A 22306-nucleotide genomic window follows, 5' to 3' on the forward strand; every position below is an offset into this window, starting at 1 on the left:
TCAGCTCCTGCAAATCTACTTCAAAACAGAAGTCAGAACAGCAGCATAGCCAGTCTTTACCAGGGCAAAGGAAAATGTGGCATTTTTTGTGACTCACGTGATGAGTTCCTTTTTGAGATCTCTTGAATGGAGCTTGGGTTTAGGACTGGGTATGGAGACATCTCCTGGGTACTTCTTTTCCTCCATGTTTTCTGGAGAGCTCACTGGATCTTTCTGAAATATTAGATGAGAATGTAACAAACAGTTTCTCTTCAAGTCCTCCCACACATTCAAGAAACAACTTGCCATGGCAAGAAGGGAACCTCTTGTAAACTTAAAAAAAAAAAAAAAGAAATTAAAAAGAAATGATGGAGAGAAATTAGGAAAGTTTAGTATATCATAGTTTCAGGTTCCTACAGGCAGACTTTTAAGAATGTTGTGTAAATATTTCTGAAAGCAGATACTAATTTAAGCCATATATAGGAGAAATTTGTGTTTGTTTTATAAGATGGTGATAAAGGCCAAAGAAAAGTACACAGAGAAAAGAGAAGTGGTTGTTGGTAGAGCCAAACTAGACTTTGGCAGTTATGTTCTTTTTATTTGCTGTGTAACTACATTGCTGACTTTTGAATACAGTTGAAGTGGTGGCCATTGCACCAAAAATTACAAAATTGCAATAATAAATTTTAAGAAGTGTTATTTACATAAGCAAATGTTAATCCAAAGGTTTTTAGGTCTGTTGAATGGAATGTCCTGTTATCTTACTGAAAGAGCAGATTCTTGTTAAAATAAAAACCATAAAGAACAAAACAGCTTTGAAGCTTTTTAGCTTTAGCAGGCTGCTAAGGGTAGTTCTTGACTTCTACTACTTGTAAATCTAAATCATTACTGCTACCATGCTGTTTGGTGGATGGAATGAATCATGAGCATTCACTCTATTGGGAAGGCATTTTGGAAACTTGGAGTCCTGGAATGAAATTGCATTTTTGTTTTCTGAAATGTCTTCTTTGATAACTTCAAAATAACTTGGTCTTTACTGTTTTGAGACTTAATGCCTCCAATTATTATTATCTTTATGAAAGACAGGTATTTTCTTTTTGGAGGGATGCTCTGTAGCTATTTTATCATTCGAGAATTCTCCAAAGCTTATAGCATCAATTATCAGACCTCTATTAATCCCTTCTTGGACTTCACGTTGGTTTTGTGATTCCATTCCAACACTCAGGTGTTTCCCAGAGATTACCATCTGTAGAAGCAGAAACTGCTGCCCGTGGTTGAGAGGGGAAGGTCCCAGCCTCTGCTAAACTCACAGTGCTGGTGCCATGGACGCTCTGGGCTTGTGCAGCTGACAAATGTGCCAGGACAGAGGAGCAGGCTTGTCTGCAGAGCTGTTAACACAGAGTGCAGGACTGAGTCGAATCTGGACTGAAAATGGAGTTTCTGCCTCCTGGGTCTTGTAAGCTCTGCAGGGGTGTTTCTTCTGATAAAGCTTCCATATGGTCCTCAATTCTGGCAGTTCATCTTTGCCTGTTTGGAGGCTGGATCCTCAACATGACTTTCTTCTGCGTTCTGCTGCTGGCTACCTACTGCCTACTGTAACTCACACTTCACATGCATATAGAAATTATGCATATTATTGCTGTATCAATTACTACTGATTATTTCAACCACATTTGTGGGGTTAATTTGTTTGAGAATAATCTAATCTGATACAAATATAGAAAGCAAAAATACATATATTCAGCTTTACTAAACACTCTTTCACAGTAATTAATGAGTAATTATTTTAAATAAATAGAAAAACCCTCATATATTTCAGGCTTGGGGAATTATATTTCTGAAGGAGAACATCAGATAAGGAAGCAACAGAAAAAATTAGCAACTACCGAAGGTCTTGGAGTTAGTGCAGAAATAATAAATGATTGAAAGGCTTCCAAACATGGAAGCTAAAACACTAAAATGCAAAAGAGGAAAAATGAATGTCAGCTTTGTTCAAGATCCAAGAAACATCAAAGATACATTTTAAAAAGTATTAAGAAAATACTGGGTTAAAATTTGTTCCCAGTGGCATATAGGGGTAATTTTGCAGTGGCATATAGGGGTGATTTTGCCATGGGTATCTGAATTCCTGACTACTTCTATCCACAAGTTCTGACCTACCTTTCTTTCAAACACAAACAGGGATCACTGGTACAAGTTACTGTAAAATTAAAAGCTCCCCAAGGAGCTTTTGATAAAAACATAAAAAAACATAAAAAATGCTAACCCCTATTGCCATCTAGAAGGTATCAGATGTCAAAATAACTTTGAAAAACACAGGTAAAATGGTTTCCATTTAATTTAATTGAGGTTAAAGAAGGGTGGTTTATCAGTTTCCTGTCTAACAACTAACTCTGCCGGGCTACATCTGCACCACTGAACTGATGTGTGTTCCTAAAAATTAAAAGCATGCCTTGCCTGGATCCTATGCATCTAAACCAGGCATACATCAGCCTCTTCCACTTCTTCTGAGAGCAGCCTGGAGTATGGGGTGGTGAAAAGGACCTTCTAGCACTCCACTGTTATCCTGATTTGGGTCATGTACCTCAGGATGCACCTGCAGCACACCAGTATTGCCATAACTGTTTGTGCTGCAGGCTCAGTTAATATTTTCATTTGTGTAACTTGTGTTCTTTAAATGAAAGATATCCTGATCTTTTGCTGGTGATGGACCAGAAACTTTGTGTGTGTGTGTGTGTGTGAGTTATTCATCATGTCATTGTCTGATACCTGCTGCACAGAGCAGACTGATGGAGAATTATGTATATCCAAGGTTTGACAAAATGCTACGGTATTGCCGTTCACAGCTTCGTTTCACTGAGTAATTTAATAAAAAGAAATTTCATGGTGAAGACTGACAGGAGTACACCTATAGCCACCAGTATAACTGATATTAGAGGGTTTAGAATTGCAGTATTTTCATTTTCTATCTTTAAATAAGTAGATTGTTTTCAAATCTTAATGGTGAATTTCCTGAATTGAGCTATTAAGATTTCTAATTTTTTTAAACTAAAGCTATACACACACATACATACAGAAACAACAACAATTTTATACAGTTTTTTCCCCCTAGGATATTTTACAGGAGTAAGGGAGATATATAGACATTTAAATAGGCGACTTCTTTAGTCACCTTTAGTAATTTTCTTAGTTCCTTGAGGGACACTCGGTGTTATTCAAGGAACATAAAATCTTCATATGTGTAGAAGCTGCAAAATCAGGATAGTGCAAAGGACATGTAGGCAAAGGAATACTGAAACTCTGCTTTTCTAGAACCTTACATCACTACATGTGGCCCAAAAGGGATTACATCTGTCCAAAACACAGAAGGTCAGAAATAAAGAACAATCACTTTTTGATCCTCTGCACTTAAGACTAAAAGCAGAGCATCATATCTTGGCTTGTGTGCTTCTCCAGCTATTTATCTTTAGAGGGAGAGATAATCCTTTGGGAAAACACCTTTAGCACTTCTCTCTTTCTGGTATGTTGGTTGATGGTTGTCATAGCTTTTCAAGCCCAACTGTATGTATAATTTTTCCTTTTCCATTTGAATAGATTTATAGTTAAATGCCATTAAAATCTAAAGAATTTCAGACTAAAAGAAAAATCAGAACCAGCCCAATTGGTCCAAGCACTACTATTTCCTGCAAAGAGCATGTGTGTATTCATGCATGCACACTACTGAAAGAAAGCAAGCAATGATACTCCATTAATGTACAGATGGAAGTTTATATTGATTTCAGCAAAGACCAGAACATAATGGTAACATGAATAACAGATAATAGCATCTGGCACTTTTAACATTTTTAAGCCCTGAAATCTTTGGAGAACTGACAGTTGAACTAACTGACAGCTCTAGTTATTTCTCAGTGCTTTCCTTTTGGAGAGATTTTGAGCTTTTTCCAAATTTGGATTTTTTTTCTTTTAAGGGGGCATCTGGACAGGCTATTTTGCTAAGAGAGAGAGAGACAATATTTTCTGGAAATTACCACCAAAATTAAGCAACTGTTGTGCATATGAACCAGATAACAATGAATTAGAAATAGATATAATCAGTCATTTTCTTTGCATAAGGATAACTGCCAGTCTTTGATTTTGAAAACAGAGCCTCTGGCCCTGTCATCACTGGATGTATCAAGGCTCCCTGGGACAGCAAAATCTCACAGCAGAGATCTGGGGCCAGATCCTCAATTAGGGACAAAATGAGTAGTGTCAAAGCACCAAGTGCAAGGGGCACCAGTGTCTGAGTGCATTGGACCATTATGTCCTGTTGAGTAGTTTATTTGCCTCCAATTCCCTGTGCTGGAAAGGGACAGGAAAACACCCAGACACACATCCTAGCCTTGTGAAAGTTAGGCATGGATTAGGGGGGATGTGGAGGTGCTCCTGTCCTGGCTCTTTTGCTGAGCTGTGATGGCAGCAGGGAGGAGGAGTGACACGACAGGTCCCTTGCCAAGTCTGTGACAGCTCTTGATCCCAGCAGCCAGGCAGTCCTCTCAAAGCTGGATGTGCATGCTCATCATGCAGCATGAATGGGGAAGGGCCTGAGCCCTCAGCCTCCTGCTTCAGGTCAAACCCACTCCAAAACCCTGGGACATGGATTGTTCTGTCATTGATGAGATAAAGACCATTATTATCCCCAAAGAGGAGACTGCAAATTGTTCAAGATAACCCAGCCTCCAACTGCAAGCTTCTTCAGTGGACACATTGCAACCCTCTACTCAGTGCTGATAGATTGTTTTCCTCATGCAATTGAATTATCCTTTAATTCCAGGTGGTTTCTAAATTGGATGCCTGGATCGTCTAACCTCAATTGTAAATAGCTTTACTCCATCTGTGTCTTCTTGAAGTGTCAGATTTGATATTTGAACAAAAGATAATTTCATATTATTATAATGATCAAATTCTATTATTAGATATATAAAACTAAACAAGGAGTAAGTAGTATAAAACCTTCCAACCAGGACACCTTTATTTTGTTTCTAAAAGCTGTAAATTAGGCTTTTAAAGAGCTGGTGGTCCCTTCCTGATTCAAGAAAAATGAAAGCAGTCCATATCCTGAAAGTCAGGTTCAAGAGCAAAAATATTAAATTGAGCTTGCCAGCAAAGTAGAATAAGAAAGAAAGGCCATAGTAGACTATGCTGCCTTGTTTTCAAGAAAGGATAAACAGATATGGAAAACAGAAACAAAACCAAAATAAAGACAATTATTGACTTGGAAGTGGCACTCTAGAAGATTGATCACATAAGTTGCAAGTTGGAGATCAAAGACTCAGTGGCAGAAATTTCTTGCAGTATGTAAAATAAAAAGTTTTCCAGTGAAAGAAAATTACAGCCAAGGTTTTAACTATTAGTTTAAATGCTTAGGTAGCAAGTTATCTAGAACTCTAAAGAATTGGTATAGAAAAATTGTCTTTTTTTCAGCATGATAGAACTGCCTTGGTTTGATTTTATTTGTTGGGGTAATTTTTGTTTTGTTTTTCCTTTTTTCCCTGGTGATTGCTAGTCCATTCGGGTGTCTGTGTTACAGGACTGAGCCATTAGGAACAAAATTTAAAAATCAGACTCTAATGATGGTAAGCTTTGTTTCCCTTACCTTAGAGACTTACAGACATTAACAAATAGGCTCTGGAAGGAAGATTTTCCAAAGTGAGTAATGGGGTTTTGAAATATCCCATCCAAGAGACCATTAAAGCTAGATCAATGTTCACAAGACTCTACCTGTGGGAAATGATTCCCTTTAAACTGTACTAGATGGTCCTAAAGACTATCATATGGTCTCTCATGCAAGGGAAAAAGTCACTCAGAAATTGAAAAAATACCTCTTTTTCTTCTTCTTTCCTGCCATGAGTCTTGCTGTAGTTGATTGGTGTATCCCAGCCTTCCTGTTCACAAAGTGCCTGGTAGAAGGCTGCATTTACGAGGATGCTACTTGCTTTGAAAGGAGAAGAGGAAGGAGTGGGAAGTGCTGTGCTGGAAGAAGTGAGAGGCATAACTTTGTCTTGGCTTCGATTCTTTTTCATGCTCAAATCCAGTGTGCCATTTTCATCCACTTCTATCTCAGCTCCCTGACATGCAACAGGAAATAAAGACATGTTTAGATATGGACGTGGTAAGGCTGTAAAATTACCATGTGGTGCTTTTAAAGGATAAATATAAATGCACGCTTTTATTTAAAATTATCTGAATCTAAACCCAGCTTTTCGATTTATGTCAGTTAATGTCCAACTCTTAGGCAGACTTAAGAGTAGCTTCAGTAATGGTATCCCTGCATCTCAGCTTAAACATAGTAAGTAGAATTTAAATAAGATGCCACTAAACCATAACCTATACACCCTAAATCTAGTTTTATTTAAAAAAAGTTTAGCTTTAAATCTTCTTGATCTTTTCACTCTTACAGAGAACTATGACCCCAATTCACAGTTAAAAGCATTAATGCATTGTTTAGGTCATCAACAGCATTACTATTACATATCCTCCCTTCCCCCCACACCCTGGAAACATTACAACATCTGCATCATGGTGGGGGAGAAGGAGGGGGAAAGAAATACATCTAAAAGTAGCACAGTAGGAGAAATTTTCACTGGGATTTTCTACATCACTTGAAACAACATACTGCCTTTATCATCATTTGACTAGGCCACAAAGGCACAGGTGTGCACTGAGACCACTAAACTGGGAGGTACAGGAGGATTTTGAGGAGGTTCTCCCTCATGGAGATATTCTGCCTGAATTAACAAACCCTTTTCTTCCTGGGGAGTACAGCAAAGAGTGGCCTCTAATTGCAGAGGTATGTGCAGGTTGGGGAGAGACCCAGCCTCGATTTCCAGTCTGGGAGAAGCTTTCCTGCTCACAAAAAGGGGCAAACACTGCTTGGCTGTACAAGAACAAAGGAAGGAAACGTCACTGTCCTGCCTTATCTGTTTGATCACAGAAAAAGAGGACAATCTCATCTTCTTGCAATGGTAAAAAGCTGCTGAAAAGTGCAATTTACTAATGTAAGCAACAACAAATTTGCCCTCATGCTTAATATGCTATGCTGCATATTGACATATTTTCTGTGTAGGGATGAATATAAGACTAGTCCTTGCTATTGCCAAGATTTACTGAGGGCAAGTAAGGGAAAAGATGAAACGTGGCTTCTGGAGGACTACTCAGTAGTCTAGTTCAGTGTTTTCCTGAATAAGGTGGAAAATATTTAAAGACTATGGAGATAAATAGCAATGTCAGAGACCTATACATAGAATTCTGTAATTAACACTGCTCATTGTCATCACTCCTATTTTTAATTTGTGTCACCACAAACCTTGGATAACACTTGGGAATTTGGGGTAGATGTGTTCTGTGCTGTGTAGCTGTAGGAGACTGCTGTATAAACCTGAATTTCCTACCTTGAGTAATATAATAGGAAACTCATAGTCTAAGTGAATCACCCAGGTGTTGTGTTGTAAATAGAAAAGAGTCAGGTATGCCCAGAAGTAAGTTTGTCTGTCTTTCTTAGACCTCTTCCTCAGAAAGACACTGGCAGGGGGAGCCCCTTTCTTTTTATGAACATTAAATTTTGCTGGGGCGTGATGGTTAGTCGACCATCCAACTGCTAAAGATAGGGCAGTGAAACCTGTCCTTGCTTGAGGATCTTAAGAGTTGCGGTGAAACAGGGAGCTCTTCCCCTGTGCTGGAAGTGTGACATGGCCACACTGGCTGGACTGGGGGTGCAAGCTTCCTTATTGCAGCCTTGCCTTCTACCACTGCCAGTGATGACTAATTCAAAGGTAAAATGTGATTAATTAAATCTTCTGAATCAGAAGGAAAATATTGGTGGTAGATGACGATTTAAGGCTTGACAACCTCTCTTCACTCAGCCAGCATGGCTCCCTTTTGCATCCATGAGCCTGATGCAGATGCCCACCTAGACTGAAGCACCACCAAGCCATCTGCTTGCCCCTGGTTCAGAAACTCAGGCAGCTCCTATGTTTGCTTCTCCCACATAGCCAAGTTCACATTTTCAATCATACAGCTTAAAGAGAGAGATGTTTTATTATATTTATGGGAAGTAAATACACTTCTAATATGTTCATACTAAGACGCTTTTGTTATATCTTTCTGCCCCTTTTTAGTAAATAGTTTAATCTCCTGTGATAGTTTTAAGCCCTGAATTTGACAGTGCAGCTTATCCTGGATAATAACTTAGTAACCACAACATCTTATGCCATCTGTATAATATCAAATACATTTTTATACCAGCATTAATAAACCTTAGTTACAAAAATCTAAGATATTAACTATATCAGTGCCAAGCACACACTCCAAGATCTGATAATAGAGCTCTGCCATGATTGCCCCAGTGTTTTTTGGCTTCGTCATTGGTATGTAACTATAGCAATGAAACAGAGCTACAGTAATCAAGTTTAATGACCAATGTAAAGTAAAATGCTAAATATTGTAGTTGCTGACAATTTTTCATAATAAAAAAACTTGGGTTAAGTCTGCACGACCGACATTCACATAAAATTCCAGACCTCTGTGACAGATGGCTTAGGAAAGGAAGCCATGTGATTGGGCTGCAGTAGTTTTATAGTGCAAAACCCATAAATAGTGCAGATTCTCTCTACTGACAAAATATCAACTACTCAGAAGGCAGCAGCAACAACAAGAAAGACCAAAAACAATCGAGGCTCCCTTCTTAACGCAACTTGACATAGAATAATATCAGAAAATCATTCTCTCTGAGAAGCAGATACCAACAGACTCCAAAAGGAGCTCTTACTGGTAAGCAGGACATTTACTAACATGGATGTTTAAAGCTTTCTCAACACTTGCCTGAAATTCATGTAGAAGTTGGGTTGTCCAACACGTACCTAATTCCCAGGAAAGGCTGGGTAGTGTGTTTGTGAAGTAGTGTGCAGATGGGATTTAAATGAGTTCACAGATGCACACAACAATTAAATAAAGTCATGGGAAAAATACCCCCCTTTGCCCACTGCAGAACTGATCACAGGTTTACAGCATGGCTTTTTACTCAGAACGGTATAAAAGAGCTATTGCTTTGATGCCTTCCTAGCAAACTCCAAATGGCAGAGCAAAAAGAGGGAAGTCAGAGTTATTGCTCCAGTTTACATTCCTACTCTGATCCCACCCTCCTCTCAATATGTCTCCTTTGCTTGCTTTACCACATTTATTTTTACATCAATTTTTAAATGGAACTAAAAAGACAAAAATGGCAAATGGGAAAAAATGTTAGAGCAGTACTCTGACATGCTGACAGAAAATGGCACTTACTATGCTTAGCTCAAGCTTGTAAAGGCTATGTTCTCCTCACTGAAGGCAAGATCTTATTACTGTTGACTCTAGTGCATGTGTGAACAGGCCTATATTTATCCATTTATCATGACATATTTAAAATACAGCTACTAAACAATGTAAACTGCTCTGATTATTCCTTAAAACTGTAAGCAAAACAAAGATGAAAATGTATCTTTTAACTTCCTAACTTCTGTTTGTTTTAAGCTGTGTAAATCTTTGCAGCCTGATTTTGATCTTACTCACATCTGTATTTACACTGGTGTAAACCAGGAAAATATCCACTGAAACAATGAAGAAAAATCAATGAGCATGATAGGATACACACTGTAATTAAATTCAGGTTACTTCTTACCTACTACCTTATAAGTGACAGTCTAATCCCCCCACCTCATGTTTTACAAGCAGGTGGTAAAGGGATTCCAGAAAAAAATGAAAGAAAAATGGCGGGAGCACATTTTCTTTATTCCGGTAGCTATTCAGTGAAAAGATAAGGTACAAACAGTAATTTATTACCAAAAATGAAGACTAATATAAATATGTAAACCAAAACCAAAAAAATGGTTGGTATACTCTCCAACTGCTTTGTACAATAAAGTCAAATTTTTTTCAGCCTTATCTTATGACAAAAATATTAGGGAATATTTTCTAGTACTTAATTAGGTCCTGTCCTTAGAACTGAATTACAACAGCTAGGACAATAAAGGATGCTAGTTTTTTGTGTCAAATTTCTCCTCCATTTTTTCATATGCTTTTGGTCCATCTGATCACTCATAACATTTAATACTCTCAAGTGTGTCTCCAGTAATGATTACAAGTTAAGCTTTATCTCAGCTGGATCAGAAAGAGTAAATTAATGTGTCTGCATGTGTCTTATTTCAAACCTGTGACATCAGGGACATTGTGTCATGACATATAAGAGAATTCATGTATTCTTTGGTTGGCATCAACCACGGAACTTAATGCTAAGCAAGTCCAAAGGAACAACATGATCAATGATTTTGCATTCCCCCAGCAGTTCAGTCTGGTTTGGAAAGCTCAAAAGAGCTCTTAAGTTCTGGTACTGGGAGTAAATGAGACTCGTATCTTGTGTGTGTCTGAATAATATTCTTAATACAAGTCCATTCGAAAGAGTAAAATATTTTCTACTCCCAGCCAACAAAAACACATGCACCAGGTCCTCAATTCTTCACACCTAAATTTAAGCAATTGAGAACTTTTGCAGAAAATTAAAATATTTATTTGTGTCAAAATGAGAATACTTGTAACAGCCCAACAACATCTGAGACAAAAATGGAGTCACAATTTAAGCCCAGAGAATTTCACAAATTAAAAAAAGCTAGCCAAGAATGTACTTAGAGAGCAATATGCGCAGCAGTATTACAGGATGGTACCTAGTGATACTCTTGGATGACTTTTCATCTTGTATTTAGGCTTTAAGGTATTTGAATTAAAGTACTGCCTGACAAACATGCTGAGTGCTAAGTACAGTTTTTAAATAATTGATGCAATTTTCACCATCATCAGTATCCAAGAATGGAGAGATGACACAATTTTGTTCAACAACTGGAATTTAAACTTTAAACATTTTTAGCAAGTGTGATTTTATTTTTATATTTTTTGTGTTGTTTTATTTAAAGGCATAGTGTGCATATGCCATTTTGTCTAAACAGGTGGGAAAAACACCAAAACAGTCAACAAAATGTTTGGCAAGCCGTAGTGATGAGGATACAGATAAACTATTGCTTGCAGCTACCTCACTGAGACATGTGTAGTAAGAGCTGTAAACAGGGGACATCCCTGGAAGTTATGATGATGTGGATTCTTACACAGAGCTAGAAACTACAGGCTAAGCCTCCTAGGGGAACCTTTCTGCTGACTTCTATGGGAGCTGAATGAAGCTACATAAACTGCAAATCAAATACAACCAGGAGACTGGCTTGGGATACAGGCTGCATGAGAATTGCCTGGTTGGGGTTATATTCAGGGGAAAAGTTTACTGCAGTCCCAGGCTGAATGGCTCAGACAGTGCAACATTAATGTACTATTAATTATTTTGAAAGCTGTATCATCAAGGTATCTGATGATCTTACTATTTTGTATGCAACTGATACATAATTCATAGACAAGGTTTAAGATTCATTTTACTGCTCATTTCAGAATAAATGTATTATTTTAATGGCTTATTTTTTAATTATTATTTTTAAACTTGGGATACTTGTCAGATCACCTTGAACATAAGGTCTCTTTGGAAGTTTTTCTCACCAGTGGTACTGTTAATGCAGAATGTGACTGCTCTATCCTTGCTACACTTCTCTTTCTATTTTGTTGTCTTGGACTCTCCCTTTTGAACTGATATGTAGACAATGAGAAATACATATTTGAATATCCATTAAATTACCGAAATTTGGAACTATGTTATAAAATACATTTACTTTTTTCATTTAAATGTTATCTGTATATATAGGAAAGTGACGAATATTCAGGGTAAACCATCCGACTTTCTAGGAGAGGGACAATGCTTTGGGGGTCAAGAAATAAAATTTAAGAGGCAAAAAGAAAAAGAGATACTTGGGAACACATCTGTGCTAAAAAGCATTTTGTTGTTTTCCCCGCTTAAGCAAGGCAACATATGCATGCCTTGAGAAGATACAAGAAAATGCCACTTACTTGAAATGTTTGAACTTTAAATTCTGCTTTTAAAACTTAGAAGCACAATATTTTTACATTTCTGACAATTGTGTTACTGGCAAAATATTTCCAGCAAGCCTGGGAGGTCTTCTGCACTCTCACATATCCTTGTTCTACCACCACATAGCCTCCGATCTGTAAAGAACCAAGGACTGGATTGCTGCGAGGCTGCCTGATGCTGAAACACCTCTACAAGTCAGGAGCTTTGATCTGCTAGAATATGGACAATGCAAATCAAGTTTTCTTAGAAAAAGGAATAAAAGGGTTTTTCAAGGGGCAGGGCTGAGACACTTGATACTGTAGGGCTTTGAACACAGCCACTCCACACAGTTATTTTCAAACATGTTGAGTGTGTGTGCTGTCAAGTAGAAAAAGGAAATATTTAACTCTGTAGTAATGCATTGCATTATTTGAGTTCAAATACAGATAAAGTCTCAAGAGGGGTTTTTTAATAATCTAAAAATTTGTAAGATATTCTAGCAATTAATTTACATTTGTGGCCACCACTAGCCACAAAATAATTCAGAAAGTCTGATAAATAGTATTTTATTGTTTCAGATTTTAAAATTAGAAAGTGTCTTTATTGAGGAGACTCTGGCAACTTAATTCACAAATTTTTGGTTTGAATCCTGAATGATCAAGGTAATAAATATCCAAAACCAAATAAAAATGTGTTTTGTGTACTTTTGGATACCAAATCTGTTTGGGGCTTACTTGTCTGTATTTTGGCCAGAATTTAATTCTGATTCTTCTGTCAGATGTTTTGTAGCAGTATGCCCTCCAGAAAGTCTGGCAAAAGTGGAAACAGGCAAATAGCAAGGTAGGCAGGTGATTTTCTTTCAGGCTGGATTCCTGGCTGTGAAAAAGGAGTAAGCTATGTGCCCCAAGTGCCCCTCTGTATCATTACTGTTATGTTCACTTCCATTCAGTCCTTCTCCATGATTTGGCAACTGTGAAGCAGGTACATAGGAGAAAATCTTTGGGTTATGCCTGGTCCCTTTACTGCTCTTCTCTGGCAACAAAGGTCTATTGCTGAGGTCAGCCAAAGGCTGCTGCAGCAATTTAATCCAACCGTTGGCATCAGTTTCCATTTCCCTACTAGAAGAAGTCTCTATTAAAGACTGATGGAAGAAGGTTTTTTGCAGCAGATATCAAGGATAGATCTGTCATTAGGAGAGGTACTATGAGCAGTCTTTGGAACAGATAATGAGTTACAGGGAATGCATGTGGACACTTTAAAAAATTTACCCTGTGGCAGCTCCCAGCATTGATTTTAATGTCCTAAACTTCACACACAAGTAGAAATCAAAAGCAGCAAAGTAGGGGATACCACTCTGCAAAGACACAAGGCTCAGAATACCTAACAAGGTGTTATGCTGGTGGCAAAAGTAATGGTTCCACTCAAAAAATAATGGCTAACCTCCTAGCAGTGGTGAATAAACCCTCAACCAAAATGTAGATCAACAGCTGTAGAAGACACACCTAGCCAGAATGAGTCTTGTGAGGTTCAGATAACGGAGGGATAAGGTGGAGTGACACCTGCTTGCAGAAAAACAGATCATCTGTCTTTCAGAGCAAACATCATGAGTCAGAGTCCCACAGCAGAAGCACACCTGCTGTGCTGTGTTTTGACAAATGCACCTCTTTTCACTCCCCAATGACTTCTCCTTAAATTCTTGTAATGACTCCCTCTTATCTACAAAGAGCTTTCAAAAGTTTCATTGCAGTGGAACATGTGTGATTTAAATGTAAATAATAAACAACAGTGCTCCCATGCCACTGTCATCAGAAGAAAATCTTGCTTATTTTCGTCAGCATTATAATACTATGTAATGGCACAGAAAATAAGGCTCACAGCTCACACAGCACCATTTGTAAATCATAAAGATCTGTGAGGAAATGCAGAGCAGAAAACAAAACACGAAAGCCACACAAACATCTACAAAATTAGGCAGCTTTCCATTATGACAGACTTGCCCAAATTATCTATCTCCAAACGCAGTGGGCCTGATTCTCCACTCTTGCCAGCAGAAAGGGGAATGTTACCAAAGTCAGTTGTTATTCCCCCCTCTCCACCTTGCCAAACTGTTAGGGGCTCCAAACACAACAGATTCCATAGGTAGTTCTGTTCCATTGCTAGCAAAATATTTCCTTGATTAATCATATGATTTTTATAATTTTTTTTAAGTCAGTCTCCAAAATGATCATTAATGGCAGGTTTCAGAGGGAGAAAAGTTCCCTTTTAAAACAGATCTTACTCATTATCCACCACAGATTGTTGTTAGATTTCAAATAACCTTTTTCTTTTTTCCTCCCAGAAAACTCCCCCCTTGTAATTAGGGCTCAATTATGAAAAGAATTAACAACATAATTCCTGCTATTTATTTAGTTTTATCAGAACTGGTCACTGCGTTACTGGCTTTTTTTTTGTCTCTGCCTCTCTTCAAAAGAGCATGCAAACAGAAGCCTCCTTTTGGGGGATTTAATGCAGTCACTAACATGAAAGACAGTTTATTCGCACAGTTCAGTAGCTAGCACACCCTCCAGGTTCTTGGACTACCCTACCTTGGCAGACAGACTCTGTGGTTTGTTGGAGAGGATCTCTGCTGCTTCCCTGCAGCGGGTGGAAAGGTTCAGGATAGCAGCAGCTGCTGCTATGTGGGTGTCTTCACTACATTGACCGTAGCTATAAGAGTTGGCATGGCAAGGGCTCTGTGTGTGGGCGCTAGCACTAGGCAGTCGATTAGAAAATTTCACTGGATTTGAAAAATGCTTTGCTGTTGAAGAGAGATTTGATTAGCAATTGCATGTATGAAATTTTTCCCGTTAAATAGTTTCGCTTCTCAGACTACAATTTCATACATAAAAAAATATTCAAAGATTACATTTAAAACAATAAATTTGCTATTGCCAGTAAGGGTTTACAGTAAAAATGGCTTCAGATACACAGTAATTTAATTTTTCCTTGAGAAATACACATCTGTCAACAAACCTTCTGAGATTTTTTACTCATATTTTACTTATCCTTAACTCAGGCATTAAAAACCATGATGTCCAAGGAAAGACTAAGCAAGCATTAGTGTGGTATCCTTCATGATTTGACCACCCCAATGGAAAAATGCAATTGTAAATGTACTCTTACAAAGGCTTCCTCTTGGAACTCTATTGTGCAAAAAAAAAAAATCAACAGTGACTTGTCCAGTCTTAGCTAAAACAACACTGCTTACTCTACTTAGATGAATAAGTCTGTTACTCAAATAGCTTTGTTTATGTGACTAAGGAGAACAAAACCAGGCTCTTGAATGAACCAGAGAAATCAGATAAAAACATTACCTGTAAGGAACACTCAGCACTAAGTATTTTGTGGAAATATTTAGAAATTTAAGTCTATCCTTTAATCAATTAAAAAAACAATGAGCATACATATGATCTTGGTTTACAGGGAGGTCAGATGAAAATTAAGAACTAACAGGTGAACAGAAAAGCACTTTCACAGACAAAAGTGGTGTGAGTAGTTCTTTGTTTTTCTTCATCAGCAGCATTTACTCTAAAACAGCTAGAGAGAACTCTGCTCTCTCTTCTGGATTTTGGAGCTTGAGATGGCATAAACTATTGCAGGGAGAACACAGCACCATGATTTCAGCTCTAAAGAAGCAATAATCACTTCTTTTGTCTGCAGCCCTCACAGTGTCCTACAAAGATAAACTAAGCAAAATCCAATTTCTCAGCCTACACCCAGATACATCAAGAACATTTCTGCATATGGCCATCTGCTCATTCCCTAAAGATCTGAGCCCCAAGGCTCTGGATCCCTTTGGATGTAGAGCTTTGGCTGAGTACTTTCTAATGCTAAGAGCTACACAAGACATAGGAGGACTCATCCTCCCTCAAACTTGGGATGCTCTGAAAGAAATGCTTGTTTATGTGCTTTGACTGTAGCTGAATGCTGTATTCCATTTCTCTAAGCACTAGAGGCATCTCAGTAGAGCAATACATGAAAGCCTCATGATTCAGTCCTCCCTTTCTCTAGTGAAAATTAAAAAGGATTTATCTACCCTGCTGTAAGCACAGCACTGTAGCACAAACAAGACAGTCTGCATTTTTAACAGTTACTACAATGAAATTTAAATTGTGTTTAAAGACCAGAAAGTGCATTTTTCATTACCTATCCTAAAAGAAAAAAAAAAAGAAAACAAGCAACCAACCGACCAACAAAAAAACCACCCAAGGCTATAGCAGGTGTATGTTTTGTTAAAAAAAAAAAAGCTTACAAGTGCAGAATCCACAGAAGGCTAATGATGGGCTTTTGTCTGGCTACATATTTACATAGGACTCTGAACCCATCACTACATCATCAGCTTCTTATTGCCAACTTTTGTATACCTGAAGAGTTAAATCACTCACCCGCTCTTTTACTTTCACCTTTCCATTAAAATAATAGCTGCACATTGCAATCTTTGCAAGAACAACAGGCTGCAAACTTCAGCTCTCATATACTTCATACATAAATTGCATATATATGCATTTGCATTTGTATAAAAACATTTCAATCATTTTTTTCCTTGAAATGAACCTGTGAAATAGACATACATCTCTGCAAAGAGACAGCTAATAGGGAATATTCAATTTTACAAACAAAATTGGAAAATCTGCCACCCAAGAAGCTGGCAATGCATATATTTGCTCTCATTTAAGCAAGCCTATTTTCCAGGTCAGATAAATATCTACTTTTCATTTGCAATTTTAAATCGAGTATTTGTATATATTCACACAAAAACCTACAAACATATATGTGTGTTTTTTGTGTACTCAGACGTGTACACAAATAAATAGAAAAATATACAAAATTTTATAAATATATAAAACATTTATAACATTTTATAGTATTAGATGCATATTATATTATAATTAACTTATATATGAATTTATTCATTAACAAAATTTTTTGCTTTTCTGTTCACCTTACTATGAATGTTCTTCTTTGTTGGAGTAAGTGGGACAAAATTTGTTTTCCTATTTTATTTTCCTTTTTGTCATTAACAAAAGAAAAGTCCATTAAAAATTTAATTTTAAAATTAAATTTAAAAATTTAAAATTTTTTCACATTGTTCTGGATCTATTTTCTTCTGAACCCAGTCTTGGTGGAATTAAACATTTCTTTTCCATTTCCCTCATGGGAACAGAATAATTTGTTTCTTTAAACTAAAGAATATTTTATAATGGTCAATTCAATGGCAGAACCTTGCTGATGTTTCCCATGCAGATTCTGAAGAGCATCTGCAATAAACTCTCAGTGTTTGCACTGTGGTATCTCATTTGTACATAGTACCTCAGTAAATCTGTAAATGATGCAAGAAGCAGAATGTTGATAACAGTTTGATGCATTGGATATGACTGCACTACACATATGATTTAGTACAGAAATATGAGGTACCAAAGCAAATTCAGCCCAGGCCTGGAATTAATGTAGCTGAGGCACATGCTCATCTAGCAGGAATAATACCTGCATAGATTCACCTAAATGGTACCTGAAGTGTTTTTGGAACCTAACTTGGATTTCTTTGTACAACAGTTCATTGCACCTTGTGGAGACACATTCCGTGGGACTTGTCATCTATCCCATAAAGATATCACCATTTAATCAAGGAAGAAGGCAACAGGTAAAACATGAAGAATTCCTCTTTACTCCTCTTTTCCACTGATAACTACTTTTAAAAGAAGCATCAAAAAAGTAAACTTTGTAGTGATGACATTTATTGTTTCAAAATTCGATATTTTGCAAATTAGTGATTCTATTTAGCATTTTTGACACAAGTGATTAAAGATGGTTTCTACAGACCTTTTTAGAATTCTAGAAGTTTGAAAGCAGAACAAGCAAAAAGGAAAAAAAATCATTGACATTTTGCCCCTTTTTCAAGAGAAAATTGAATTTCGAGCTTACATTCAAGAAACTGAGGTGTTTTTCGACCTTGTGACACAGGTGCTGTTGTGCGTTTGCCAAAGACTTGTGCATCAAAACTGGCATAATCAAATGGGACTTTCCCAAACTTCTCCTGTTCTTTCCCCAGGGTTCCTCTGGAGGAAGTGACTGGCTGTGAAGTTCTGTAACTGAACTGAGATAGCTCAGGCTGCTTTGCTAAATTTGTCCTGCAGAGAAGAGGAAAAGAATGAAGGAGAAAGACAAGAATGTCTTTATATAACCTTGTGTTGAAAAATAGGATATGATTGCATATTTTATTCCATATTCCAAAAATGTGCTATTATCATATGCAAAATTTACTGGTGGGTGTATGCAAGAAATAAACAACATAAGCATGGCGGCTGACTAGTAGTCAAAAAGTACTTTGACTACTTCACAAACTAAAAGATGAAGACATTAAAAAATGCAGTATTCTTTAATAGCAGTTTGGGCTACTTACAAGGAAGTTACTGACTTACTGCGAGATTGCCACTTCCTTTAGTGCTAAAAATTTGTCTGGATTTTTTTCTAGCTTTTAGCTTTTTTGGATCAGTATTGTTCTCACTTCACTGTGAATGAGTATGGTATAAATATAATATAAGATGATCTGAAAGAATTGCTTGTGCTGTTTGGGAGGAACGAATGATTTATGATGTGTTATTCCATTTAGTTAATGTTCAGTAACTACTTGTCTTTAGTAATTTCCTTAGGACTTTTCATATGTAGAGTTAAGGCACGGGCAGTTGGCAGACACATGGACATAATATTCTGTAATGGCTCTGAAGGAACCATTAGAGCTGATCATGTCAATAATCCACAAATTAAAGTGTCCCCAAATAGACCTGAATATAATAGGTTGTAATGGTCGTGGTGCCAATGATGTGCAAATTATGCGTGTCTGTAGGGTCCATATAACTCAGACAAAATACAATTGCCCTAAAAAGTGTTTCTCCTTTTTGATGTCATTGTATAAAATATAAATTAAAGTAATTAAACTAATAAACTAAAAATAAAGAAATTCTATGAATTGTTCTGATCAGGTTACTTGTTTGGAAGTAAGATTTAACAGGATCTATTTGATTACTTATCCAAAGATACACCTCTCGTCTTTAATGTCAGCCACGTACACAAGAACCAACAGAAAGATGTTGGTTTATTTTGAGAATAGATAGTTTTGCAGAGGTTTGTCTTGGAAAACTCGGTTACCACTGAAGCTGAAATCTGAAGTGGGTGAAATATCTGAGGACCAGTCAACAGAGTTTGTGCATAAATAAGAGTTTGTTTGGAGAAACTGGTTTGTGAGGGCTCCTACCTGTGAGTCTGATCATGGCACTGTCCAGCTTTTGGAGACTCGAGCTGGTTCTTTTCCTGGGACATTGCCAGCTTTTCAGCTGCAGCAATTGGACAACCAGAAAGGCTGTTGAAAAGCAAAGGTGAAGGACAGAAACAACAAGAAAAAAAACCATTGAAATTAATTATTGCGCAAAGGAGATGCATGCTGTTTTTCTGTGGAAACCAGTGACTTTGATGGTCTGTGCATTTAAGAGAACTGCTGCTGCTATAGCCCACATTCATCTGTTTTTCTATCCTTAATGCAAAACTGTGAAATCTGTGTATTTTAGGTGATATATCTGGAAACTGAATCATGTAGGAGTTTTCCACAGTTCAGCTTTGATGTTTTGTGTCTGGCAAGTCACTAGTAAATTTTTTGACAAATGACATTTACTTTATCAGCTAAACCATGCATATAAGCCTCCTGCTGATTAAAAGGAAAGTGAATTTGGGACAAAAATGCAAGGATATATGAGAGACTGTTACTAAAGGACACATTTTATCATTTCGAGTTGTGCTAGCTTATACCTTCCTGTTTGTTTTATTAGATTAGAACATGTTTTCTTATCCTATTCATGAGTTGCTCATGATACAGCTGATGTGCTGCAACAATGACTAGGGATTTAAAACAGAAAAAACAAAGGAAAAATATCTGCTTGTGCTTTATATATTCTTGTAGACAAGATTTTCATATGTCTGATAAAGACTGGCTTACTAATTTTAGTATTAAAAGAGTATGGTAAACCTTAATTTTGGTGCAGTAACAAATCAATCAAAAAACAAGAAACCCCAAAATCTCACAGAAATTCAGATCAACAAAGAGAGTTGGTTTTGAAATTCTTATATCCCAGGTTTGATTGGCATTATATTTTCCCAGAAACAATATGATGGAATATACTGCTTCCAGCAGAAAGCAGTACTGTGCTTTCTGTACTAGAGCTGTGCTGACAGCAATGGCTTGCTGGAGACAGGGAGTGCTTCTCTGCCTCACCTGCAGTCCAGCTGTGATTCCCCAGCTGCCCATCTGGAAGCCTTTTCTCAATTTTACTTTCTCCCCACAGGCAGCATGTTAAACAGATAGGCATGTTCCAGGCAGGAAGATGGTATTCTTGAGGGTAAAAAGTGGAGCTTTTAAACAGATTTTAAAATAGTTCACTTAAAATTTTCTGTTTTGCTAAAAGGGAGTGTGCCCTGATTGGAAGTTCCTGCCAACAGCTAGCATGTAGTGGTGCAAAATAAATTGGTTTTGGTTTCCATTGGGTTTTCCAGTTGTAGCAATAATAATGTATTTTTTCATTCCTTCCCCTTGTACATGATGATTTTTCAATGCAAGGACTGTGATGAAATTATAGCTTTAAATCTTGTCTATAAAAATACTAGTGGAATTTGCCATCCTCTGTGCTGCAGCCATTTTTTATGTAATGGAATTAGACACAATTATTTGGTTATAAATAATACAGGTTGCCCTTGCAGTTCATAGACACTCTTCAGTGTAGTACATAGCATCTAATTCCAAGATGTGCCTATCAATTTACTCCCCAGTACGTGTTAGGTTTTAAGTGGACAGGAATTTTTCTGATCTACCTTCGGTGTGTGTTGCGATTGCTGTTGACATGTCCTCTTCCAGTGCATCCTGGGGTGGGGCACTTTAAAACATTTTCATGCATGGCCAGAACTAAACAGAAATTTAAAAAACAGAAAGTTGATAATTAAGTCCATCAGTTAAAAACACATATCTTTAAAAAAATGAACATATCCTCTTTAAACTCAGATTCTCAATTCTTTCACATTTTTATCACAAAAGAATAGGGGAGGCAAAGGACCTACAGCACACTGACCATGGTGCCTCCAGCATAAACCAGTTTATTTCTATATTACTGTGGTGTGGCTTCCCACATGCACAAAATTCTTAATACAGACTTCAAAGGAACATAAGTTGAAGTCAGTAAAGATGTTAAATCATGAAGCCCTTATACACCACTAACGCTGGAAAAGGCAGGTGATAGAGGAGCCCTGAGCCACACAGTCCATGTTCCATGGAGCTGCAGTCCTTCTCTTTCCCAGGGAAGGAAAGCTCTCAAGTACAGGAAGGCTGTTTATACATTCTATCAGATATTTTGAGTATGTCCCTTTGAACATTACACCTTCTGGTCATCTGAGCTGTGCTGAAACTGCTTTGGACCAATCAGTAATAGTCCCAAACATCAGCTTACACTCTTAATAGCAATTACAACCTCTTGCCTGTACATTTCTTATGCCCTTGGATGCGTATCACCTTCACTAAAACTGACAAATATATCCATGTTAAACATTATACATCTTTGGGGCACAGTATTTCACAAAAGCTAAGTGTTCATTCCATGTGGGTTTGTTCTGCCAGGAGCCAAATTCTAACTTTTTTTTTTTTTTTCATCAGGGCAGAGCACATCTAATTGGAAGTGTGATAATTAACAAGGAGTTGTTAATTTAAGTTTTTAGGAAGTTAATGTTACTAAGGGCTTCCAAATGCAGCCTGCTTAATTCAGCAGATGTTTCCATGAATACAGTTTAGTACCAGATTTAAAAAAGGGGAGAACTACAGTTAGGAAGAGGATTTTGGTAAAATGCAAATATCCTTTTAATTTGTTGTTATGCATACCACCACAAAGAACAATCTGACCAACTAGGTTGTTTAAGCAGATAGTTTCACATTAAGTTTTGGCTTATTATGCAGCATTTCATTGCATCATGTTGCAGGATTACACACACACACACACACCCCCACACACACCCACACACACACACACCCCCAATGTAATCAGAATCAGAGCAGCACAGTTAGAAATAAGCAGGGAAATTCAGGCTAGACTGGGCATAAAAGGGTTAGTGTGATACTGTCACAAGACAGAGACCTGCTGCGGACCAGTGATGGGATGTACTGATGGAAATAACCTTTTTGAGCTCAGCAGTAAGGGGGATGCTAAAAACATCTCTGCATAAGCATGCCCAGGCCTCTCATCTGTTGGC

General features: G+C 37.4%; 1 protein-coding gene across 4 annotated transcripts in view; it reads right to left on the reverse strand.

Annotated features, from left to right (window-relative positions):
* Window positions 1-22306, reverse strand: part of ST18 (ST18 C2H2C-type zinc finger transcription factor) — a 50962-nt gene that overhangs the window by 19999 nt on the left and 8657 nt on the right. For 2 of the 4 annotated variants that reach the window (XM_053977711.1, XM_053977720.1), the window contains 6 exons: window positions 20885-20975; window positions 19281-19385; window positions 17951-18156; window positions 14575-14786; window positions 5841-6086; window positions 98-213 (listed from right to left, as the gene is read on the reverse strand). In XM_053977711.1, coding sequence (XP_053833686.1) covers window positions 98-213; window positions 5841-6086; window positions 14575-14786; window positions 17951-18156; window positions 19281-19385; window positions 20885-20975 — 976 coding nt within the window. The remainder of the gene's footprint in view (window positions 1-97; window positions 214-5840; window positions 6087-14574; window positions 14787-17950; window positions 18157-19280; window positions 19386-20884; window positions 20976-22306) is intronic. The other 2 variants (XM_053977739.1, XM_053977729.1) reach the window with 1 other exon arrangement.

This window comes from Vidua macroura, chromosome 1 (genome assembly GCF_024509145.1).
Source record: "Vidua macroura isolate BioBank_ID:100142 chromosome 1, ASM2450914v1, whole genome shotgun sequence".
Taxonomy (NCBI): Eukaryota; Metazoa; Chordata; class Aves; order Passeriformes; family Viduidae; genus Vidua; species Vidua macroura.